This window comes from Hemitrygon akajei, chromosome 1 (assembly GCF_048418815.1).
Source record: "Hemitrygon akajei chromosome 1, sHemAka1.3, whole genome shotgun sequence".
NCBI lineage: Eukaryota > Metazoa > Chordata > Chondrichthyes > Myliobatiformes > Dasyatidae > Hemitrygon > Hemitrygon akajei.
Genome location: NC_133124.1, coordinates 167,096,033 through 167,115,996, shown reverse-complemented (window position 1 = coordinate 167,115,996; position 19,964 = coordinate 167,096,033). Strand labels below are relative to the sequence as shown.

Below are 19,964 nucleotides of genomic sequence, written 5' to 3'. Positions count from 1 at the left end.
ACTGGCCCCTGGAAACACACAGGAAAACGTCAAAGGCATTCCACTTTTCATTAATCTACTCCTTTTAATTAAAAAAAAATTGTGCAGCAAAACCCAAATTCATCACATGGATTAGAAAAGGCATTTGAATTGTTCAAGGCCAGCAAGAGACATTTCGGGGGGGTGGAGGGGAGAGAGGTGATGTGGGGAACAGATGGGTTGGTGGAGGGGGGTGGGAGGTAGATCTCCTGTGTTTTGAGAGGGGGAGGGGAATGGATGGCAAACATTTTTGGGAACTGGTGGATCGTACATTACACAACCATGGATGGCCCCCACCCTGGAAAAATCACACGGGACAGCAGACACTCCCAACCTGCTGTGTCCATTTTGTTAACCACCTACTCCCCATCTCAGTGAGTACTTATGCTGCCCGCCCAGCTGTTTTGGTGACACCCTACACTCCTCCCCATCTCTGCAACCCCCTACACCACCCCCCGGTCTCTATGACACCCACCACCTTTACTATGTCTCAGTGACACCCTTTCTCCCACTGTGAACCACTAAACCCCTCCTGCCTCTGTGACCCCCCGTACCCCTCCGTCTCTGTGACCCCTACCCTGTTTCTGTGACCCCTATGCCCCTCCCCATTTCTATGACACCCTACACCACTCCCCATCTCTCTTAAACCCCTCCTGCAGCCCATTCTTTATCTTCCTGAGCATCTCTGTCTCTCATCCACTCTGTCTATTTCTTTTGCTCTCCTTCTCCATGTCTCTCAGCATCTCACTCCCTTTCCATATCTCTATCGAGAAGCCACTCGACCCAAGCTTTTGACCCCACAGTTACCCAGCCGCACTGAGACCTCCCCGTACTAAACCATCTGTGCGCCAGGACCACCAAGATTAACCCCTAGGGGCCAAACTCAAGTCTTCTGAAAAGCAAACGCAGATGCTGGAGATTAGAGCCACACACCAAAAACTTTCTGACATGACATTATCCCAGACCCCACGATTAGTGTTAAATGTAGCCTTGCAGGGCATCAAAGCCTCATCAGTATCTCAGTGCAGTCTCCCAGTTCAGAGACCTAGACAAGTTGACCTCAGGACCTCGTCTTGCTGGCAACCACAGGAGCTACTTTGCATCCCAGCCACCCATCACTTCCCGCCAAGCAGCTGTGAAGCACAGCCCCTCTCCTGGGAACGGATCCTTGCCCACACCAATAGGGAGTGTTAAGGAGGTGGGAGATGTATGGTAGGAAGAGCAGTAGGACAATGTATATAAGGAATGGGTGTGGGGGGGATATATGGGAGGGATGAAGTGGGGGGGAGCTGTATGGGAATGTCAGGATGGGGGGTATGTATAGAGATCGGGGTGGGGGTGGGTGCCTGGGAGGGACAGGAGTAGGGGACCATGGGGAAAGCAAGGAGAGCAGTGCAGGCGGAGGAGATTCGGGGGCTGGGTAGCTACAGAGACAGACAGCCTGCTGTCTAATCAGGAACAGGGGACAGGGAAGAAGGTGGGAAAACGGCGATGGGGCGCCAATGAGCCACCCGCCAGGGAGTGGTCACCCGCCCAAGGGACTTGGACCTATGCCCTGTAATCAAAAGCTGGGGACGTGATGGAAGGAGGCGTGACACTGGGAGCAAGGAGCCAATGATGTGCCCGCAGACGGCTAAAAGCACTGAGTTAGTCCGAGGAACCGGCCCTGCGGGGTAGTGTCTGTTTGTGCCAGAGTCCAACCCCATCCAGCTCCCACTGTCTTGGCCCCCTCACTGTTGAGTCCAGGAGGTGAGGAGGGGAAGGATCCAAGGCCAGTTGGGGGGATTGGGGGTGCAGGAAGGTCCAGAATGGGCCAGAGCAGACCGCCTCAGACGTATACAGCTTTCTTGGAGATGATGGAGCCATCTCTTTGGGATTCCATGTCATCTTCCATCATGGGATCTGAGGAAATAGGACCTTTCTCATCCTCCTCCTCCTCCTCCTCGTCCTGGTAGTCGTTGTAGGTCAGCGGTGGGCTCTGCAGCAGGATCTCCGTCTCTGCTGGGGCGGTGACAGTGGTAGTGGGAGTGGTGGGCGCCAGGCTGGGGCCCTTCTCTGAGTCGGAGTCGGGGCGATAGGTAAAGTCAGGGCGGGCAGCACCATTGCCATCTCCGAAGACCCGGGTCTTGGGGTCGTAGGAGCCGGCTGCCTCCCCTCCCCTTCTCCTCCTCTGCAGTAGGAAGCCAGCCAGGCAGGCAAGCAGTAGCAGTGCCAGGATTCCCCCGATCACACCTCCCGCGATCGCCCCGGCGTTGCTGGTAACCACCGCCTTGTGTTCTGGGAGAGAAAACACAGGGGGAAGGAGGTCCCGTGTCAAACAGCGTCAGCGTAGCCACCCTCCAACCTCCTACCAAAGCTTGCAAACATTGTCTAGTTCCGCAGAATTGGATGCCAATGAAGAATCTCCCCAAAACTTTGCAAAGTGGCGGATACAAGAATATAACAAGCAGTTCTGGGCCCTGTGAGATGTACAGGCCTTGGATAGGTTCACAAGAATAATCAAACAGAAGTAACTAAAAAATCTGCAAGGAGCGATAAGATGAAATATAAAGTTAGCCAACAATATCAATGTGGATACCAGAAGTATTTTCAGATATATAAAGAGTAAAAGAGCAGTGATAGTAGATATCGGGCAGCTGGAACATGATGCTGGAGAGGTAGTAATGGGGCACAAGGACATGGTGGACGAACTGAATAAGTATTTTGCATTAGTCTTCACTGTGGAAGACACTAGGAGTATGGCGGATGCTTGAAAATGTCAGGAGGCAAAAATTAGTGCTGTTACTATTACTAGGGAGAAAGTGCTTGGGAAGCTGAAAGGTCTGGAGGCAGATAAGTCACCTGGACCAGATGACTACATCCCAGGATTTTGAAAGTTGGAGCTGAAGAGATTGCAGAGGTCTTCGTAATGATCTTTCAAGAATCACTATATTCCGGAACGGTCCAGGATGGCTCTGAAGGATTGGAAAATTGCAACTTTCAAGAAGGGAGGGAGGTAGAACAAAATGAAATTATAGGCCAGTTAGTTTGACCTCAGTGGTTAGGGAGATGTTGGAGTCAATTGTTAAGGATGATGTTTTGCGGTACTTGATAAAATAGGCCAAAGTCAGTATGGTTTCCTTAAGGGAAAATCTTGCCTGATAAATCTGGTGGAGTTCTTTGAGGAAATAACAAGCATGAGAGACAAAGAAAAATCAATGGTGATGGAATCTTGGATTTTTCAAAACATCTTTGAAAAGGTGTCACACGAGACTGCTTAGCAAGATTCGGAGAAGGAAGTCTGAGAATCGGAGCGGGAGTGCGGCAGGAGCCATTTTGATTTTTTCTTCTTCTCATTGGAGTTAAGAGAGGCGGGATTGTGCAGGCGTGTGACGCCGGGCAGTGAAGCGTGGAAGATTTAAAAGGAACACAGCCTTATACAACGGGCAGCATCATTTTGCGAGCAGTGGAGTGAGCTGGGAGCAGAGTGAAGGCTTCATAAAGGCTTGGGCTCAACAGGCTTAGGCGGAAACAGGCGAGGCAAGGTAGGTTTAGTTTTCAATTTTTCCTGTTATTTGAGGAAAGCAGGAATGATGAGTGTGAGGGCAGCTTGTTCTTGGTGTCGGATGTGGGAGGCCCTGGAGTCTCCTAGCATCTCGGACATCTACATCTGCACCAGGTACACTGAGCTGCAGCTCCTAAGGGATCATGTTAGGGAACTGGAGCTGCAGCTCGATGACCTTCGTCTGGTCAGGGAGAGTGAGGAGTTGATAGAGAGGAGTTACAGGCATGTGGTCACTCCGGGGCCACGGGAGGCAGACAGGTGGGTCACGGTTAGGAGAGGGATGGGGAAGAGTCAGATACTAGAGAGTACCCCAGTGGCTATACACATTGACAATAAGTACTCCTTTTTGAGTACCGTGGGGGGGGGGAACAGACAACCTGGGGGAAGCAACAGTGGCCGTGCCTCCGGCACAGAGTCCGGCCCTGTAGCTCAGAAGGGTAGGGAAAGGAAGAGGAAGGAAGTAGTAATAGGGGACTCGATAGTTAAGGGGTCAGATAGGCGATTCTGTGGACACAGTCAGGAGACCCGGATGGTAGTTTGCCTCACTGGTACCAGGATCCAGGATATTTCTGATTGCGTCGAAGAAATCCAGAAGTGGGAGGGTGAGGAGCCAGAGGTCGTGGTACATATAGGTACCAATGACATAGGTAGGAAAGGAGAAGAGGTCCTGAAAGGAGAATATAGGTTGTTACGAAGGGAGTTGAGAAGGATTGCAAAGGTAGTAATCTTGGGATTATTGCCTGTGCCACACAACAGTAAGAGTAGGAATGGAGTGAGGTGGAGGATAAATGCTTGGCTGAGGGTTTGGAGCAGTGGGCAGTGATTCAAGTTTCTGGATCATTGGGACCTCTTTTGGGACTGGTATGACCTGTACAAAAAGGACGGGTTGCACTTGAATCCTAGGGGGACCAATATCCTGGCGTGGAGATTTGCGAAGGCTACTGTGGAGACTTTAAACTAGAATGATTGGGGGGTGGGAATCAAATTGAAGAGACTAGGAGAGAGGAGGTTAGTTAACAAATAGAGAAATCTAGTAGACAGTGTGTGAGGGAGGATACACAGGTGACAGAGAAAGGGAGTGCTCAGTCCAAAGATGTAGGGGAGAAGGAAGAAAAAGATAATAAAGTTGTTTACACCGTTAGGGATAAACAGAGAGTAAAAGGTGGATAGTTTCTTAAATGCATCTATTTTAATGCTAGGAGCATTGTAAGAAAGGTGGATGAGAGTAGAGCATGGATTGATGCCTGGAAATATGATGTTGTAGCTATTAGTAAAAAATAGTTGCAGGAGGGGTGTGATTGGCAACTAAATATTCCTGGATTTCGGTGCTTCAGGTGTGATAGAATCGGAGGGGCAAAAGGGGGAGGTGTTGTATTGCTTGTCAGAGAAAACATTACAGTGGTGCTTTGGCAGGATAGATTAGCGGGTTCATCTAGGGAGACTACTTGGATGGAATTGAGGAATGGGAAAAGTGTAGCAACACTTATAGGGGTGTATTATAGACCACCTAATGGAGAGCGAGAATTGGAGGAGCAAATTCGCAAGGAGATAGCAGATATTTGTAGTAAGCACAGGGTTGTGATTGTGGGAGACTTTAATTTTCCACACATAGACTGGGAAGCCCATTCTGTAAAAATGCTGGATGGCTTGGAGTGTGTAAAATCTGTGCAGGATAGTTTTTTACAGCAATACATAGAGGTACCAACTAGAGAAGGGGCAGTGTTGGATCTCCTGTTAGAGAATGAGATAGGTCAGGTGACAGAGGTATGTGTTGGGAAGCACTTTGGGTCCAGTGATCACAATGCCATTAGTTTCAGTATAATTATGGAGAAGGATAGGACTGAACCCAGGGCTGAGATTTTTGATTGGAGAAAGGCTAACTTTGAAGAGATGCAGGAGGATTTAGAAGGAGTGGATTGGGACAATTTGTTTTATGGGAAGGATGTAATAGAGAAATGGAGGTCATTTAAAGGTGAAATTTTGAGGGTACAGAATCATTATATTCCTGTTAGGTTGAAAGGAAAGGTTAAAAGTTTGAGAGAACCATGGTTTTCAAGGGATATTGGAAACTTGGTTCAGAAAAAGAGAGCGATCTACAATAAATATAGGCAGCATGGAGTAAATGAGGTGCTCGAGGAATATAAAGAATGTAAAAAGAATCTTAAAAAAGAAATTAGAAAAGCTAAAAGAAGATATGAGGTTGCTTTGGCAAGTAAGGTGAAAATAAATCCAAAGGGTTTCTACAATTATATTAATAGCAAAAGGATAGTGAGGGATAAAATTGGTCCCTTAGAGAATCAGAGTGGACAGCTATGTGTGGAGCCAAAAGAGATGGAGGAGATTTTGAACAATTTCTTTTCTTCGGTATTCACTAAGGAGAAGGATATTGAATCGTGTAAGGTACGGGAGACAAGTAGGGTAGTTATGGAAACTATGATGATTAAAGAAGAGGAATTACGGGTGCTTTTAAAGAATATAAAAGTGGATAAGTCTCCGGGTCCTGACAGGATATTTCCTAGGACCTTGAGGGAAGTTAGTGTAGAAATAGTAGGGGCTCTGACAGAAATATTTCAAAAGTCATTAGAAACGGGGATGGTGCCGGAGGATTGGCATATTGCTCATATGGTTCCTTTGTTTAAAAAGGGTTCTAAGAGTAAACCTAACAATTATCAGCCTGCAAGTTTGACGTCAGTGGTGGGTAAATTAATGGAGAGTATTCTTAGAGATGGTATATATAATTATCTGGATAGACAAGGTCTGATTAGGAACAGTAAAAAATGGATTTGCGCGTGGAATGTCATGTTTGACAAATATTGAATTTTTTGAAGGGGTTACTAGGAAAGTTGTTGAGGGTAAAGCAATGGATGTTGTCTATATGGACTTCAGCAAGGCCTTTGACAAGGTTCCACACTGAAGGTTAGTTAGGAAGGTTCAATCGTTGGGTATCAATATTGAAGTAGTAAAATGGATTCAACGGTGGCTGGATGGAGGATGCCAGAGAGTAGTGGTGGATAAGTGTTTGTCAGGTTGGAGGCCGATGACTAGTGGTGTGCCTCAGGGATCTGTACTGGGTCCAATGTTGTTTGTCATATACATTAATGATCTGGATGATGGGGTGGTAAATTGGATTAGTAAGTATGCAGATGATACGAAGATAGGTGGCATTGTGGATAATGAAGTAGGTTTTCAAAGCTTGCAGAGAGATTTAGGCCAGTTAGAAGAGTGGGCTGAAAGATGCCAGATGGAGTTTAATGCTGATAAGTGTGAGGTGCTACATTTTGGTAGGAATAATCAAAATTGGACATACATAGTAAATGGTAGGGCATTGAGGAATTCAGTAGAACAGAGTGATCTAGGAATAATGGTGCCTAGTTCTCTGAAGATGGAATCTCATGTGGATAGAGTGGTGAAGAAAACTGTTGGTATGCTGGCCTTTATAAATCAGAGCTTTGAGTATAGGAGTTGGGATATAATGATAAAATTGTACAAGGCATTGGTGAGGCCAAATTTAGAGTATTGTGTACAGTTCTGGTCACCAAATTATAGGAAAGATGTCAACAAAATAGAGAGAGTACAGAGGAGATTTACTAGAATTTTACCTGGTTTTCAGCACCTAAGTTTCAGAGAAAGGTTGAACAAGTTAGGTCTTTATTCTTTGGATCATAGAAGGTTGAGGGGGGACTTGATAGAGGTATTTAAAATTATGAGGGGGATAGATAGAGTTGATGTGGATAGGGTTTTTCCATTGAGAGTAGGGGAGATTCAAACAAGAGGACATGAGTTGAGAGTTACAGGGCAAAAGTTTAGGGGTAACACGAGGGGGAACTTCTTTACTCAGAGAGTGGTAGCTGTGTGGAACGAGATTCCGGTAGAAGTGGTAGAGGCAGGTTCGATTTTGTCATTTAAAACAAAAAATTGGATAGGTATATGGACAGGAAAGGAATGGAGGGTTATGGGCTGAGTGCAGGTAGGTGGGACTAGGTGAGAGTAAGCGTTCAGCACAAACTAGAAGGGCCGAGATGTCCTGTTTCCGTGCTGTAATTGTTATATGGTTTTAAGATAGCGCCCATGGTATTACAGGGAAGATACTGGAATGGATAGAGGATTGGCAGTTGACAAGTGACAAAGAGTGGGAATAAAGGGAGCCTTTTCTGATTGGCTATCAGTAATGAGCAACATTTCCAGGCTTCGGTATTGGGACCGCTTCTTACATTCTATGTCAATGATTTGGATGACGGGATTAATGACGAAATTTTGTGGATATAAAGTATATGCTGGGGCAGGTAGTGTTGAAGAAGCAGGGAAGCAAGAGAAAGATGTAGACAGATTAGGAAATTGGGAAATGAAATACAGTATCAGGAAGTAAGAGGGGTGATTGATAAGTTTGTGGCCTAAGGTAGAGGGAGTCAATTTTAGAAAACCTAGCACATTTCTTTTTCAACATAGTCCCCCCCCCTACATTTATACACTTAGTTCAGCGGTTGTGGAATATATGGATCTTGGACCTCCAGAAAGTTTCCACAGATGGGTGATTGATAAGTTCGTGGCCTAAGGTGGAAGGAGAAGTTATTAACTTCAAACTTTCACTTGCATGTGCATGTAACGACAGCTATATAACTCACTTCCTTCTACCTTAGGCCACAAACTTACCAATTACCAATCTGTGGACACTTTCTGGAGGTCTAAGATCCATATGTTCCATGACCGCTGGACTAAGCGTGCAAATGTAGGAGGGGACTTTGTTGAAAAAAAAATGTGCTAAAGTTTTTGAAATTGACTCCTTCTACCTTAGGACACAAACTTATCAATAACCCCTCATATATGGGCAACACGAGGAAATCTGCAGATGCTGGAAATTCAAGCAACACACACAAAATGCTGGTGGAACACAGCAGGCCAGCCAGCATCTATAGGGAAAGGCACTGTCGACATTTCGGGCTGGGACCCTTCATCAGGACTAACTGAAAGGAAAGATAGTAAGACATTTGAAAGTAGGAGTGGGGGGGGAAATGCAAAATGATAGAAGACTGGAGGGGGTAGGGTGAAACTGAAAGCCGGAAAGGTGATTGGCAATAGGGATACAGAGCTGGAGAAGGGAAAGGATCATGGGATGGGAGGCCTAGGGAGAAAGAAAGGGGGAGGGGAGAACCAGAGGGAGATGGAGAACAGGCAGAGTGATGGACAGAAAGAGAGTAAAAAAAGGAGGGGGGTAGAAAAACTAAATATATAAGGGATGGGGTAAGAAGGGGAGGAGGGACATTAATGGAAGTTAGAGAAGTCAGTGTTCACGCCATCACGTTGGAGGCTACCCAGCAGGTATATAAGGTGTTGTTCCTCCAACCTGAGTGCGGCTTTGTCTTGACAGTAGAGGCTGCCATAGACAGACATATCAGAATGGGAATGGGATGTGGAATTAAAATGTGTGGGCCACATTTTATCATAAACCTGGGATGCACATAAATCTGGGATGCAAAGGGACTTGAGAGTCCTCATGTAGGATTCCCTAAAGGTTAACTTGCAGGTTGAGCCAGGTGTGAGGAAGGTAAATGCAATGTTAGCATTCATTTTAAGAAGTCTAAATGATAAAAACAGGGCTGTAATGCGAAGGCTTTATAAGGCATTGGTGAGGCCTCACTTGGAGTTTAGTGAGCTGTTTTGGGCCACTTTTCGAAGAAAGGATGTGCTGACATTGCAGATGGTTCAAAGGAAATTTACAAAAATATTCTGGAATTGAAAGATTTATCACCTGAGGATTACTGAAGCCTCTGGGCCCGTACTCACTGGAATTGAGAAGAATGAGGGGGAGATTTCATTGAAACCTATCGAATGTTGAAAGGACTATGTAGAGTTGATGTGGAGAGCATGTCTCCTATAGTGGGGAGTCTTGGACCAGAGGGCAACATTTCAAATAGAGGGATGTCTATTTAGAGTGGAGATAAAGAGGAGTTTCTTATGCCAGTGGGTGATGAATCTGTGGAATCGGTTGCCACAGGTGGCTGTGGAAGCAAGGTCATTGGGTGTTTTTAAGATGGAGATTAATAGATTCTTGATGTCAAGACGTAAAATGCCAAGAGATTCGGGTTGAGAGGGAAATAGATCAACCATGATGAAATGGTGGAGCAGATTCGATGGGCTAAACGGTCTGGTTCTGTTCTAAGGTCCTGTAGTCTTATGATACTGAAAGGCCTGTTTAAAGAGGACATATGGAGAATGTCCCCATCAGCAGGACAGTCTAGGATCGGAGGACCGAGTGTCGGAATAAAAAGACATCCCGTTAGAACTGAGTTGAAGCAGAATTTTTCACCCAGAGCACGGTGAATCTATAGAATTCATTGCCACAGTTGGCTGTGGAGGCCAAGTTCTTGAGTACATTTAAGGCAGAGACTGATAGGTTCCTGCTAAGGAGTTCAAGGGTTATGGGAAGCAGGTGGGAGAATGGGGGTGGGGGAAATCAGTCACAATTAAATGACAGAACAAAGTTGATGGGCTGAATGGTCTAAATTTAGTCTGGTTTATTATGAGATGTTAAGGCAGCAGAATTAGGCCATTTTCCCCATCAAGTCTGTTGCAGCATTTGATTGTCTTATTAATTTCCCTTTTCAATGCCATTTTCCTGCTTTTCCTCCATCACATTTGATGCCCTGACAAATGAAGAACTTATGAACTTTTGCTTTAAGTATAACCAATGAAGTGGTCTCCACAGCCGTCTGTGGCAACGAACCCATAGAATTACCACCCTCTGGTTGAAGAAAGCCCTGAGGTTCCATTCCTTTTGCTGGGGCGAGGGAGGGAGATGTGGAATGTCAGTAGATGAGGGTAAGGTTGAGACAGGACAGTGTAAGGGGGGTGATGGCAAGATGGAGAGGTAAGGGAGCTGCCAAAGTGTGAAGTAGCTCCTGGCAGAAGATTTTCAACAACTCTCCAACGACAGACTTCCAAATTCCTCAAATGAAAGGTAAAAAGGTCAGTCTCATTGTCCTGCCTTGGCCTTTGGCTCTCAAAAGAGGAAGGCCAAATTCTTCACCCAGGTAGAAGACAGGACTGAGGGGGAACAGAGAAGGATGGACAGGTGAGGAGAGGTTAAGCAGACTGACCCTGAGATGTGGGGAGGAGCAGGGGTCCCGGTCTCTGAACAAGAAATCAGTGGTTCAGCATGGAGATGGGAAGAAATTCTTTCGCCTGAAAGGTTGTGGAATCCTGGGAATTTTAAGCAACCCCACCACACCCCCAAACCCCAAAAGAAGTATCTGCGAATCCAGGAGAGGTTTAGGTGCATAGAGGATTGGGGGGGGGGGGGGGGGTGGTAGGGCATTTGGGCCAGGAAGCCACATTCCTTCCTGATTTGCTTCATGGGAACGTTTCCTACCACCCCCCCCCCCACAAACACCCTTCCACCAGTCACCTCCTCCATGCACACTCTGTGCTGATTCCCAATCATGAGCCGAAAATGCCACATGTTCTCACGACCCCATGCTGATTTGGAGCGTCACAGATAATGGAAAGAGGAGTAATTGAGGTGCAAAACCAGAACAGGTGAGCATCAACCCCACAAGGCAGAGATCCCTCACATCTCTAGATAGATCCCAATCCTGCCTCCTCCAGTGTGTCCATCCTGGACCCCCTTCCAATACAGACACAGCTCCCAAACCTAGGGAGGTCAAAGGGCAGGGGAGCATAACTGTCCACAGATTCCCCATATCAATTATCACCATCGCTGGCACTGAACTCCAAACTCCCTTCCTTGTCAAGAGCACCAGAGGGCAGCTGTTCTCCATGAAGGGGGCAGTTAGTGCCCCTGATTACCACCCTGCTGAGTCTGATCTGACATCAAGCCTACTTGAGAGGCAGGATGTGGGCAGTGGAAGGGCATCTTCAGCCAGTGAAGATGATCGGTTCATAGGACTGGGGCTGACCTGCACCTGTGCTGCTCCCCATGTGCTATGGGGTTCCCTGATGGATTGAGGATCAGTGGACGAGCAGTGAGGGATCCAGGTCCTGAGCCTGAAGGTGGAAAGGAAGGAAGGACAGGCAAGGAATGGAATCAAGCTCCTAACCCCCAATGAGGAATGTCTCCATCATCTGAGAACCAAATATGGGCTGTGGAGATGAGTATGAGTGTGCAAACAGAGTGTGTGTTTGACTACACAAACACACGGACAAGGAGCGAAGGGACATTGTGGGAGGTACTACCTCCCTCCCTCCACCCACACACTACAGGAGGCTCCTACAGACACCTTCAAATGATCTGTTGAAATGATCCCCAGGGATTAAAGGGTTAGCCTGCAAGGACCTATGTTGATCGCAGTGACTCCTACCAAATGTTGAAAGCAACACACACAAATAATTGGAGAAACTCAGCAGGTTAGGCAGCATCTATGGAAATGAATAAACATTCAACATTTCTGGATAGAGTGGGCATGGAGATGATGCTTCCAATAGTGGGACAGTCTAGTACCATAGGGAATGGCCTCAGAATGCATTCCTTTAGAACAGAGATAAGGAGAAATTCCTTCAGACAGAAGGTAGTGAATCTGCAGGTTTCATTACCACAGCGTGACTGTGGAGGAAAGACACTGAGCATATTTAGTAGTTTCTTGATTAGTAAGGATGTCAAAGGTTACAGGGGGAAGGCAGGAGAATAGGGTTGAGAGGGATAATAAATCAGCCATGATAGATGGCAGAGCAGACTCGATGGGCCAAATGGTCTAATTCTGCACCCACGTCTTAAGGACTGGTTACATCATGGTGTGATTACAGCAATTCAAATGCGCAGAAACGTAAGGAGTTGCAGAGCAGTGAACTTAGCTCAATACACCATAGGCACGTCCCTCCCCACCACTGGTAGCATCTACAGGAGGCACGGTCTTAAGAAGGCAATGTCCATCATCAAAGATCACCAGCATCCACACCATATTCGCTTCTCATTGCTCCTATTGGGCAGAGGGTACAGCAGCCTGAAGTTCCACATTACCAGATTCAGGAACAGTTACTTCACTTCAACCAACCTGCACAACCCTCATCACTTCATCAGTATAGCAATACTGTGAACACTTTACAATACAATGGATGACTCTTTGCTCTAATTTGTGTTCTTCCTTGTTTAATTTACAGCAGCTGATTAATTCACCCACCCGGCATGTGTGGGAAGGAAATGGGGGCCCCGGGGGAACCCAGGGGGCACAGGGAAAATGTGCAAAGTCCACACAAATGAAGCCAGAGTTTGGGATGGAACCATCGAACCCGAGTCCCTAGGTCTGCGAGGCAGTGACTCTACCCAAAGAAAGGATGAACTCTCCAGAGGGAGGCGATTGAAGGCTCACCATTGATTTCAGATACAGGGTGTGGTTTATCGTGAGGAGAGATTAAGCAGAGTAGGCAGGGATTCTCTGGGGCTTGGGAGGATGACAGAAGGTCTCAGTGACATGCAAAACTCTCAAAACCTCCTGGTAGGGAGTCTAGGACCAAGAGTCTCGGTCCCAGAATGAACTGTTAGACATTCAGGGTAGAGAAGGAGAGAGATTCCTTTACCCAGAGGCTTGAGAGATATTCACGAATCTCTACCCCAGTTTACTAGTGGAGAGCCCCATGTATCCAAGAGAGGTTTCCAGATACTGCCGGCACTGAGAAATACAGAGTGAGTGCAGGGGATGTGGGGCGGAGGGAGCAGACCAAATGTGGTCAGAGAGAATGGGAAAGCAGCAACAAGGGGCTAAACTACCTTGTTATGACCATGTATTGAATCATTTACCTGCACTGCACTTGCACCTTATTCTAACCTCAACGTTCATCCAGATCAAATCATTGCACAGTGCAGCTTGCAAGACAAGATTTTCACTGTATCTTGGCATATGTGACAATAACCAAACAATACCAACTAAACTTGCGCCTTATGCCTAGACAATGTCCATACCCCTCCATTTCCAGCACAAACTGAAATGCCTCTATGGTATCTGCCTCCATCACAGGAAGCAAGTATCAGACACCCACCATTCTGTATGAAGTAATTTATCCCTCTCATCTCCTTTGCACCCTCTATAAAGCTTCCCTATCCCTCCTTTACATAGAGATTTAGCAGGATGCTACCTGGATTAGAGACCATGTCTTTTAAGGATAGGTTGAATGAGCTGGGGTTTTTCTCTTTGGAGGAAGGAGGATGAAACGTGACTCTGTGAACAAGATGATAAGAGGCATAGATCGAGTGAAGAGCCAGAGATTTTTCCCAGGGCGGAAATGGCTGATACGAGGAGGGATCATTTCAAGGTTACTGGAGGAAAGTATATGATGCAATGTCAGAGGTAGTTTTCTTTTTCACACAGAGTAGTGGGGGTGTGGAGATACAGGTGGTGGTCGGGGCAGATACATTAGGGACTTATAAGCAACTCTTAAATAGTCAGACAGATGAAGGAAAAATGAAAGGTTATGTGGAAAGGATGAATTAGATTGATCTTAGAGTGGATTAAAGATTTGGCATAACATCACGGGCGGGCCGGAAGGTCTGCACTATACTGTCTTAACACACACCAAATGACCGGTGGGTTTTGGTGAGAGGTTGGACTGTGAGGGCTTGTGTGGCCAGAAGGGCCTGTTACAGTGCTGTATCTCAAATAAACAAATAAATTCCTTTTGCCTTTTCAATAACCTGTTGCACCTGACAATCAAATTTCAACAACTTCCTCTTGACTGGCATACAGACTTAAAGGAGAGAGCCTAGCCTGACTCATTTACAGAGACAATAGAAGTTAGTTCAATCCAAGAAATGTCTCCAGCTGCCGAGGTTCAATCGGATACTTTCTGTTCAGACATATCACTCAGCAGATAAACTGGGAGGTCCCACACTGGCAGAGAGTGACACAGCACTGACAGTTCTGAACAACAGGCCATCAGATCTGCCTACAAACAGGCAGACTGCTGGACCACATACAAAGGACAAAATCAGCCATCGAAAGCCTCCTGACTGACAATCTCTTCCTACAAAAAAACAACACACTCCACCCTGTCTATAACCTGTTGCAGCAAGACCCAAAACAAACTGGGACAAGAATACCTCTGCACCCTTTGTCTGGGCAAGTCCCAGGTTTGACACAAATGTTCTGATGGGTGGGAGCCTTTTCTTTCTCTCCGTAGCCTCTGTGTAAGATCACCCATTTACTCTCCCTACATTTGTAGAGCATCACCCACCCGTCATGTCCCACAGACCTGTCTGTCAGCAGCACTTAATGCAGACCATGGAGCCTCTGCATCATTTTAATGCATATTAACGCACTTGGTCCCACCCTACTGGAGATATTTGTCCTCAGTTTACCCTTCCTTTCCCAACCACCTCTACAACTGCAAACAAGCCAGATTGGTTTCTTTTCCAGAGCTGAAGGATGAATTTGTACTGTTAAGTACCTGTGACACGTGACAGTGGTGTACTTGTCACGTGACAGGTGTTGAAGCTATACTGGACTTGAGGTAATGGTCTTGTGATGGTGGAGTGACGTCATTTTCCCGCCAGTAGAGGTCATGTGACAGTTTTTTTTTTACAGGGTATAAAAGGAGGACCCCTCCCTGTGAGGAGGGGTAGTTCGTGGCTGGATTTGCCATGTTGACTTCATGCCACTGCGTGATTTAATGTTATGACGCAGTTTAGTTGAAAGATGGAGTTTTATTTAATGCCTAAAGTTTAAAAGGTCATTGCCGGCAGTTTCTTTATAATACTGCTAGTTGAGAATCAGTGGAGAGTGAAGATCGGAGTTCGGGAGTTAAAAGATCGAGGAGAATCGATTTTGACGGTGAAACAGGTTTGACCTTGTTTGATCCTCATTCGGAAGGAATTCATTGACTGTGCCCGTGCTAATCCCTATGAATAATAGCAGAAAGGATTGGGAACAGTTTTGTAAAGGAAAGGTCAGTGCCTTTAAGCCGTTACATATCATCTTCGTAAAATTCTTCGTGGGAAAAGTAGTTCGACTGGGAATCGAAACAAAACGACGTGAAATAGAATTTAAATCATCTTAAAAAGTCTCTCCTTAAATGGACTGTAAGCATTTTGAACTTTTGCAATACTACTTTGAAGAACTGTTTTTGCAACATCGCTTTAAGAACTGTTTAAGCTTCATTGCTTTAAGAACTGTTTAATTTCCGGTTATGTTAGTGATTTGTTTACTTTTGGGGGGTTTGTTTTTCAGTGTTTAATAAACGTGTTATTGGTTATAAAAACCCCTGCCTAACTCATATATTTATTGTTGTTGAATCCGTAACAGTACTCAAACTAGTGACATGAGTATTTCTAGCATTTTCTGAACTTTCCAAAAATGCCCCAAAAATCTTATCCCAATTTGAACTTTACAGGTGAGGTCCATTTATAGTGGACGTGTGAATTCCGTACACACGCAGTTACAGAGTTCAGGATCCAACCTCGGACAAAAGAACTGTGTGCCCACCACCCCAAAAATTACATGTCTTTTTTCTACAAGATTTGTTCTGTGACAGTAGCAATACAATAGATAAACATAAGCTGAGTGAGACAGTCCATCCCTTAGCCTGCTGGTGTCGGTAGAAAATGCTGCAGCTGACATTCACAAGTCAGGTTTCTGATGTGCTCTCATATTGATGCAGGAAGCCATTACTCATTCCCCACAATTCCCCTTTCTCACTCATTCAGGCTCTTTCTCGCCAGCCCATCCAAAAGGAACCTACTGCTCATCAGCAGCATATCTCTGGCCACTGTCAGTTCAAAGTACAATCTGTCTGGCTAAGCTCAACAGTCCTGCTGGTTGTATTGTGACCTGCTACAACAACTCTAATGCGCCAGTCACTCAGCCCAGTTCATCTCGGGCACATTCCTCCCTACCTTAAGAAGCATCTATAGGAGGTGTTGCCTCAAGAAGGTTACTTCCATTGTGATAAGATTCCCATCATCTGGGTCATGGCATCTTCTCGCAGGAGGTCCCACATCACCAGTTTCAGGTACAGGCCACTTCCCTTTGAACTATTCCATTCTTCAACCTCAAATACAAAGCACTACAGACCCACCATGCACCTGTCATGAGTTTAAACACCTGTATCCAGTCAACCCTACTTTGCACCAGGGACAACAGTCACAGCTTATCTGGTCTCTCCTTGGAACTCAAACCCTCCAGTCCTGGTAACATCGCCACAATTATTTTCTGCACTGTCTTATACAATCACATCTTTTTTATATCTGAATGACGAGAACTGTGCACGGAACTCCAAATGATTTCCCAACGAGAACTGGTACATTTGTAATGTGATGTCCTGACTCCTGTGTAATCATGGAATCATCGGAAATGGCAGTTAATTTCAGCACTAATGCCCTGTTTGGCACTTTTCCTTTCCTTCATAATTTGTTGATTGTCTGTGTGTTTCCTGTACCCAAGTTCACGAGCCACTATACATCTTTCTATCGTAATGGTGTGTCACTGTGCATGAATAAAGTTCCACTGGATGCGGAAGCAATGTTTACATTGGGTCAGTGCAGGCAATCATTTCCTGTACGTACACACACAAATTCATACATGTACATACACAACAGGAACAGAGAGAGCTTCCAAAGGTGCTGCCTAAGCCTACTAGCAGACCCCACTCCCTCACGTCACACGTCGCCAATGAACAAATTAAAACATGACAGGTACAAACATGACCACATCCTTCGAGCTGGAGAGGGATAAGGACAAACCCATCTTTCCATTATTTGCAGACATTGTAACAGAGTAATTTATTTTCCTTTACACCCACAACCACTAATGCCAAACCGCCCACACCCTGTACATACCATAGCCAGTTCTGTCCCGTGACAAAACAGGCAGCATTTTCGGCAGTGACAACTGCACACATCCCACATGACAAGAAGCAAGGCAGAAAGCAATTCCCATGAAACAGAGAGGGATACAGAGTACTGACCCCATCTCCTCTCCCCAGTCTGGGATGTCGAGGGCAGCACCCCACCCTCGCACCACCACCTCTGGAGGATAGACAGAGAGAGAAATATGGCCTCTTACCTCTGACAAAGATATCGATGTTGCCATTGGTTTGGCCCAGTGAATTGCTGGCCTCGCAACTGAAAGTGCCATTCACCTGGTAGGTCACCCGGTCCACAGTCAACTGGTGGCCCACTATCCGCACCCCACTGGGGACGTCGCCACCGTTCCTAAGCAGGGAGACCGAGGGGAGGGCTTGTGAGACAAGAGCAGCAGCAGGGCTGAAATAACGAACTGACCCTTGCATAAATGGGGAGGTGTGTGGGGCTGAACTGGGTCACAGAGCAGGAGAGGAGTAGAAGGGATGGGGTTGGTTGGGGGCCCAAAGTGCCCAGAGGTCACTCAGAGGAAATGAGGTAGGGTCACAGACACGGGAAGGAGTGTACGGAGTCCTGGCACTGTGGCTGCAGTGGTATGACCTGAATCGCTGAGGGGTGGAGGAGGCATCAGAGGGGTGAAAGCGTCCAGGAAGGGATCACTTGGTTCAAAAAGATAATGATGGACTTGTGGGTGGTCGATTCAATCCCTGCATGCATTGCACGATGTTCCCTGTTTCCATGGTCGGATTGGGGAAAGTTCAGGCAGGGCTTGGGCCCACGGAGCAGACCAGGCTCCAATTGGAAGCATAGGTATCACCAAGCATGATCTGTCTGTCTGTGCCCACACAGCACGAGGTCCCCAACACTGAGACAGAGCCTACTTGGCAAATCCACACCAGTGCTAGCTCCAACGAGGTTCCCAATCACTTCTGTAGCTGGAATTATCCTCTGGGAACCGCTTGTGTGGGAATTCTCCCCTGGGAGCTGTCTGGTCTAGGATTCCAGTGTTCCTAACCACTGGCAGGATGCTGACTCACTCCACTCCTCTCCATGCGGGGACGGGGGTGGGGGGGGGGGGGTTACCCTTTGAACCAGCAGTGAGGATATCACAAATGGACACTCACATGTACCACCGGTAGTCACTGGCAGCAGGATTAGCCTTCACATTACACGTGAGGGAAGCGTGTTCCCTATCCAGGTACCAGTTGTCATCGTAGCCCTCGATGGTGACGATGGGAGGATCTGTGGGGGAACACAACCACAGCCCAAGTCAAATCTGCACCCATCCCCATCTGTGACCACCTCCCTCTTCCACACTCCCTGCCCCTGTGATCCATTTTATTCCCCTACAGATAGCTGGCCTGTAAACCCTCCTTTCTCTACATCTCTACTGGTCTGTGACTCCCTCATGTGACCCCTCTCCCTTCGCTTCACTGCTTCTGGTCTGTTACCCTCTCCCTCCCCTACACCATCCTCCCCCCATCCCAGTCTGTGACACACTCCTTCCCCTACCCCACTCCCCCCATTCTGTGAATCCTCCCTCCCCTATTTGCTTCCATGGTCACGCACCCAGTCCCTTCCCTGTGAAGGGAGCCCATGGTACTCACACTGGATAGACAAAGTGTTGATGATGACCTTGGGTCTCTCCAGTGTTCGGTGGGTGACCATGCACTCCAACGTCACTCCGTCCAGCTCACTACTGGGAACTGCCTGGTACCGGCTGGTGACGGTGGTGGTGCCATCTGCGTTCTGCGTCAACTCCGTGGTGGCGTTCCCGGGTACATTGCCACGCCAGGTGATAGAGGCCGGGGGTTTTCCACCTGCTGCGATACAACTGGCCACGGGGACTGGCAATTTCCCGGACCTGACCAGCAGCGGGCTGGCACTGATTTCTGGCTCGGCTGCAAGGCAACAAGATCAACGGCGGTTCAAACATGGCGCCATTTGCACAAGCCAAATGGTGTTACCCGCACCAGTCCGGTGGGGGATGGGGTATAACTCATGGGGATTGCCCAAGTCAAGGAATTCCAAAACTGGCCACTTCCTTAATGGGTTTGGGACATGGCGCAAACCCCTGATCTAGGTACAGATGTGCTGGCTCTGGAGAAGGTCCACAAGCGGTTCCGAGAATTATGCTGGGAGTGAAAGGGTTAACATGAGGGGCTTTGGATGCTCTGGACCTGTACTTGCTGGACTGTCGAAGAACGAGGAGGGATCTCAATGAAATCTATCAAATATTGAAAATCCTAAACAGAGTTGATGCTTCCTACAGTGGAAGGGTCTAGCACCAGAAGGCACAACCCCAGAATAGAAGGACATCCCTTTAGAACAAAGATGAGGAAATTTCTTAGCCAGAGAGTGGTGAATACGTGGAATTTATTGACACAGACAACTTGGGAGGCTATATCGTTGAGCAAATTTAAAGCAGAGGTTGATCAATTCTTGATTAGTCAAGCTGTCAAAGGTTGTGGTGAGAAGACAGGATAATGGGATGGATCTGAGGCACAGAGACTGAGGACCAGTGTGGACAGGTGCCAGGAATTGCCTGAGCAAGTCACCGGAGCTGGGGCTGGGGCTGGGAAGGATAGGAGGTACGAGGGT

At 47.0% G+C, this 19,964-nt stretch overlaps 1 protein-coding gene across 2 annotated transcripts in view; it reads right to left on the bottom strand.

The window, feature by feature from the left end:
• The window catches only part of LOC140732157 (nectin 1b-like), a 56,082-nt gene that overhangs the window by 20,548 nt on the left and 15,570 nt on the right, over positions 1–19,964 (bottom strand). The window contains exons 3-6 of one of the 2 annotated variants that reach the window (XM_073054402.1): positions 18,971–19,264; positions 18,488–18,605; positions 17,566–17,714; positions 45–2,295 (exon numbers count right to left, since the gene is read on the bottom strand). In XM_073054402.1, the coding sequence (XP_072910503.1) occupies positions 1,847–2,295; positions 17,566–17,714; positions 18,488–18,605; positions 18,971–19,264 (1,010 nt within the window). In that variant the 3' untranslated portion in view covers positions 45–1,846. Of the gene's footprint in view, positions 1–44; positions 2,296–17,565; positions 17,715–18,487; positions 18,606–18,970; positions 19,265–19,964 lie in introns of those variants that run through there. The other variant, XM_073054394.1, reaches the window with a different exon arrangement.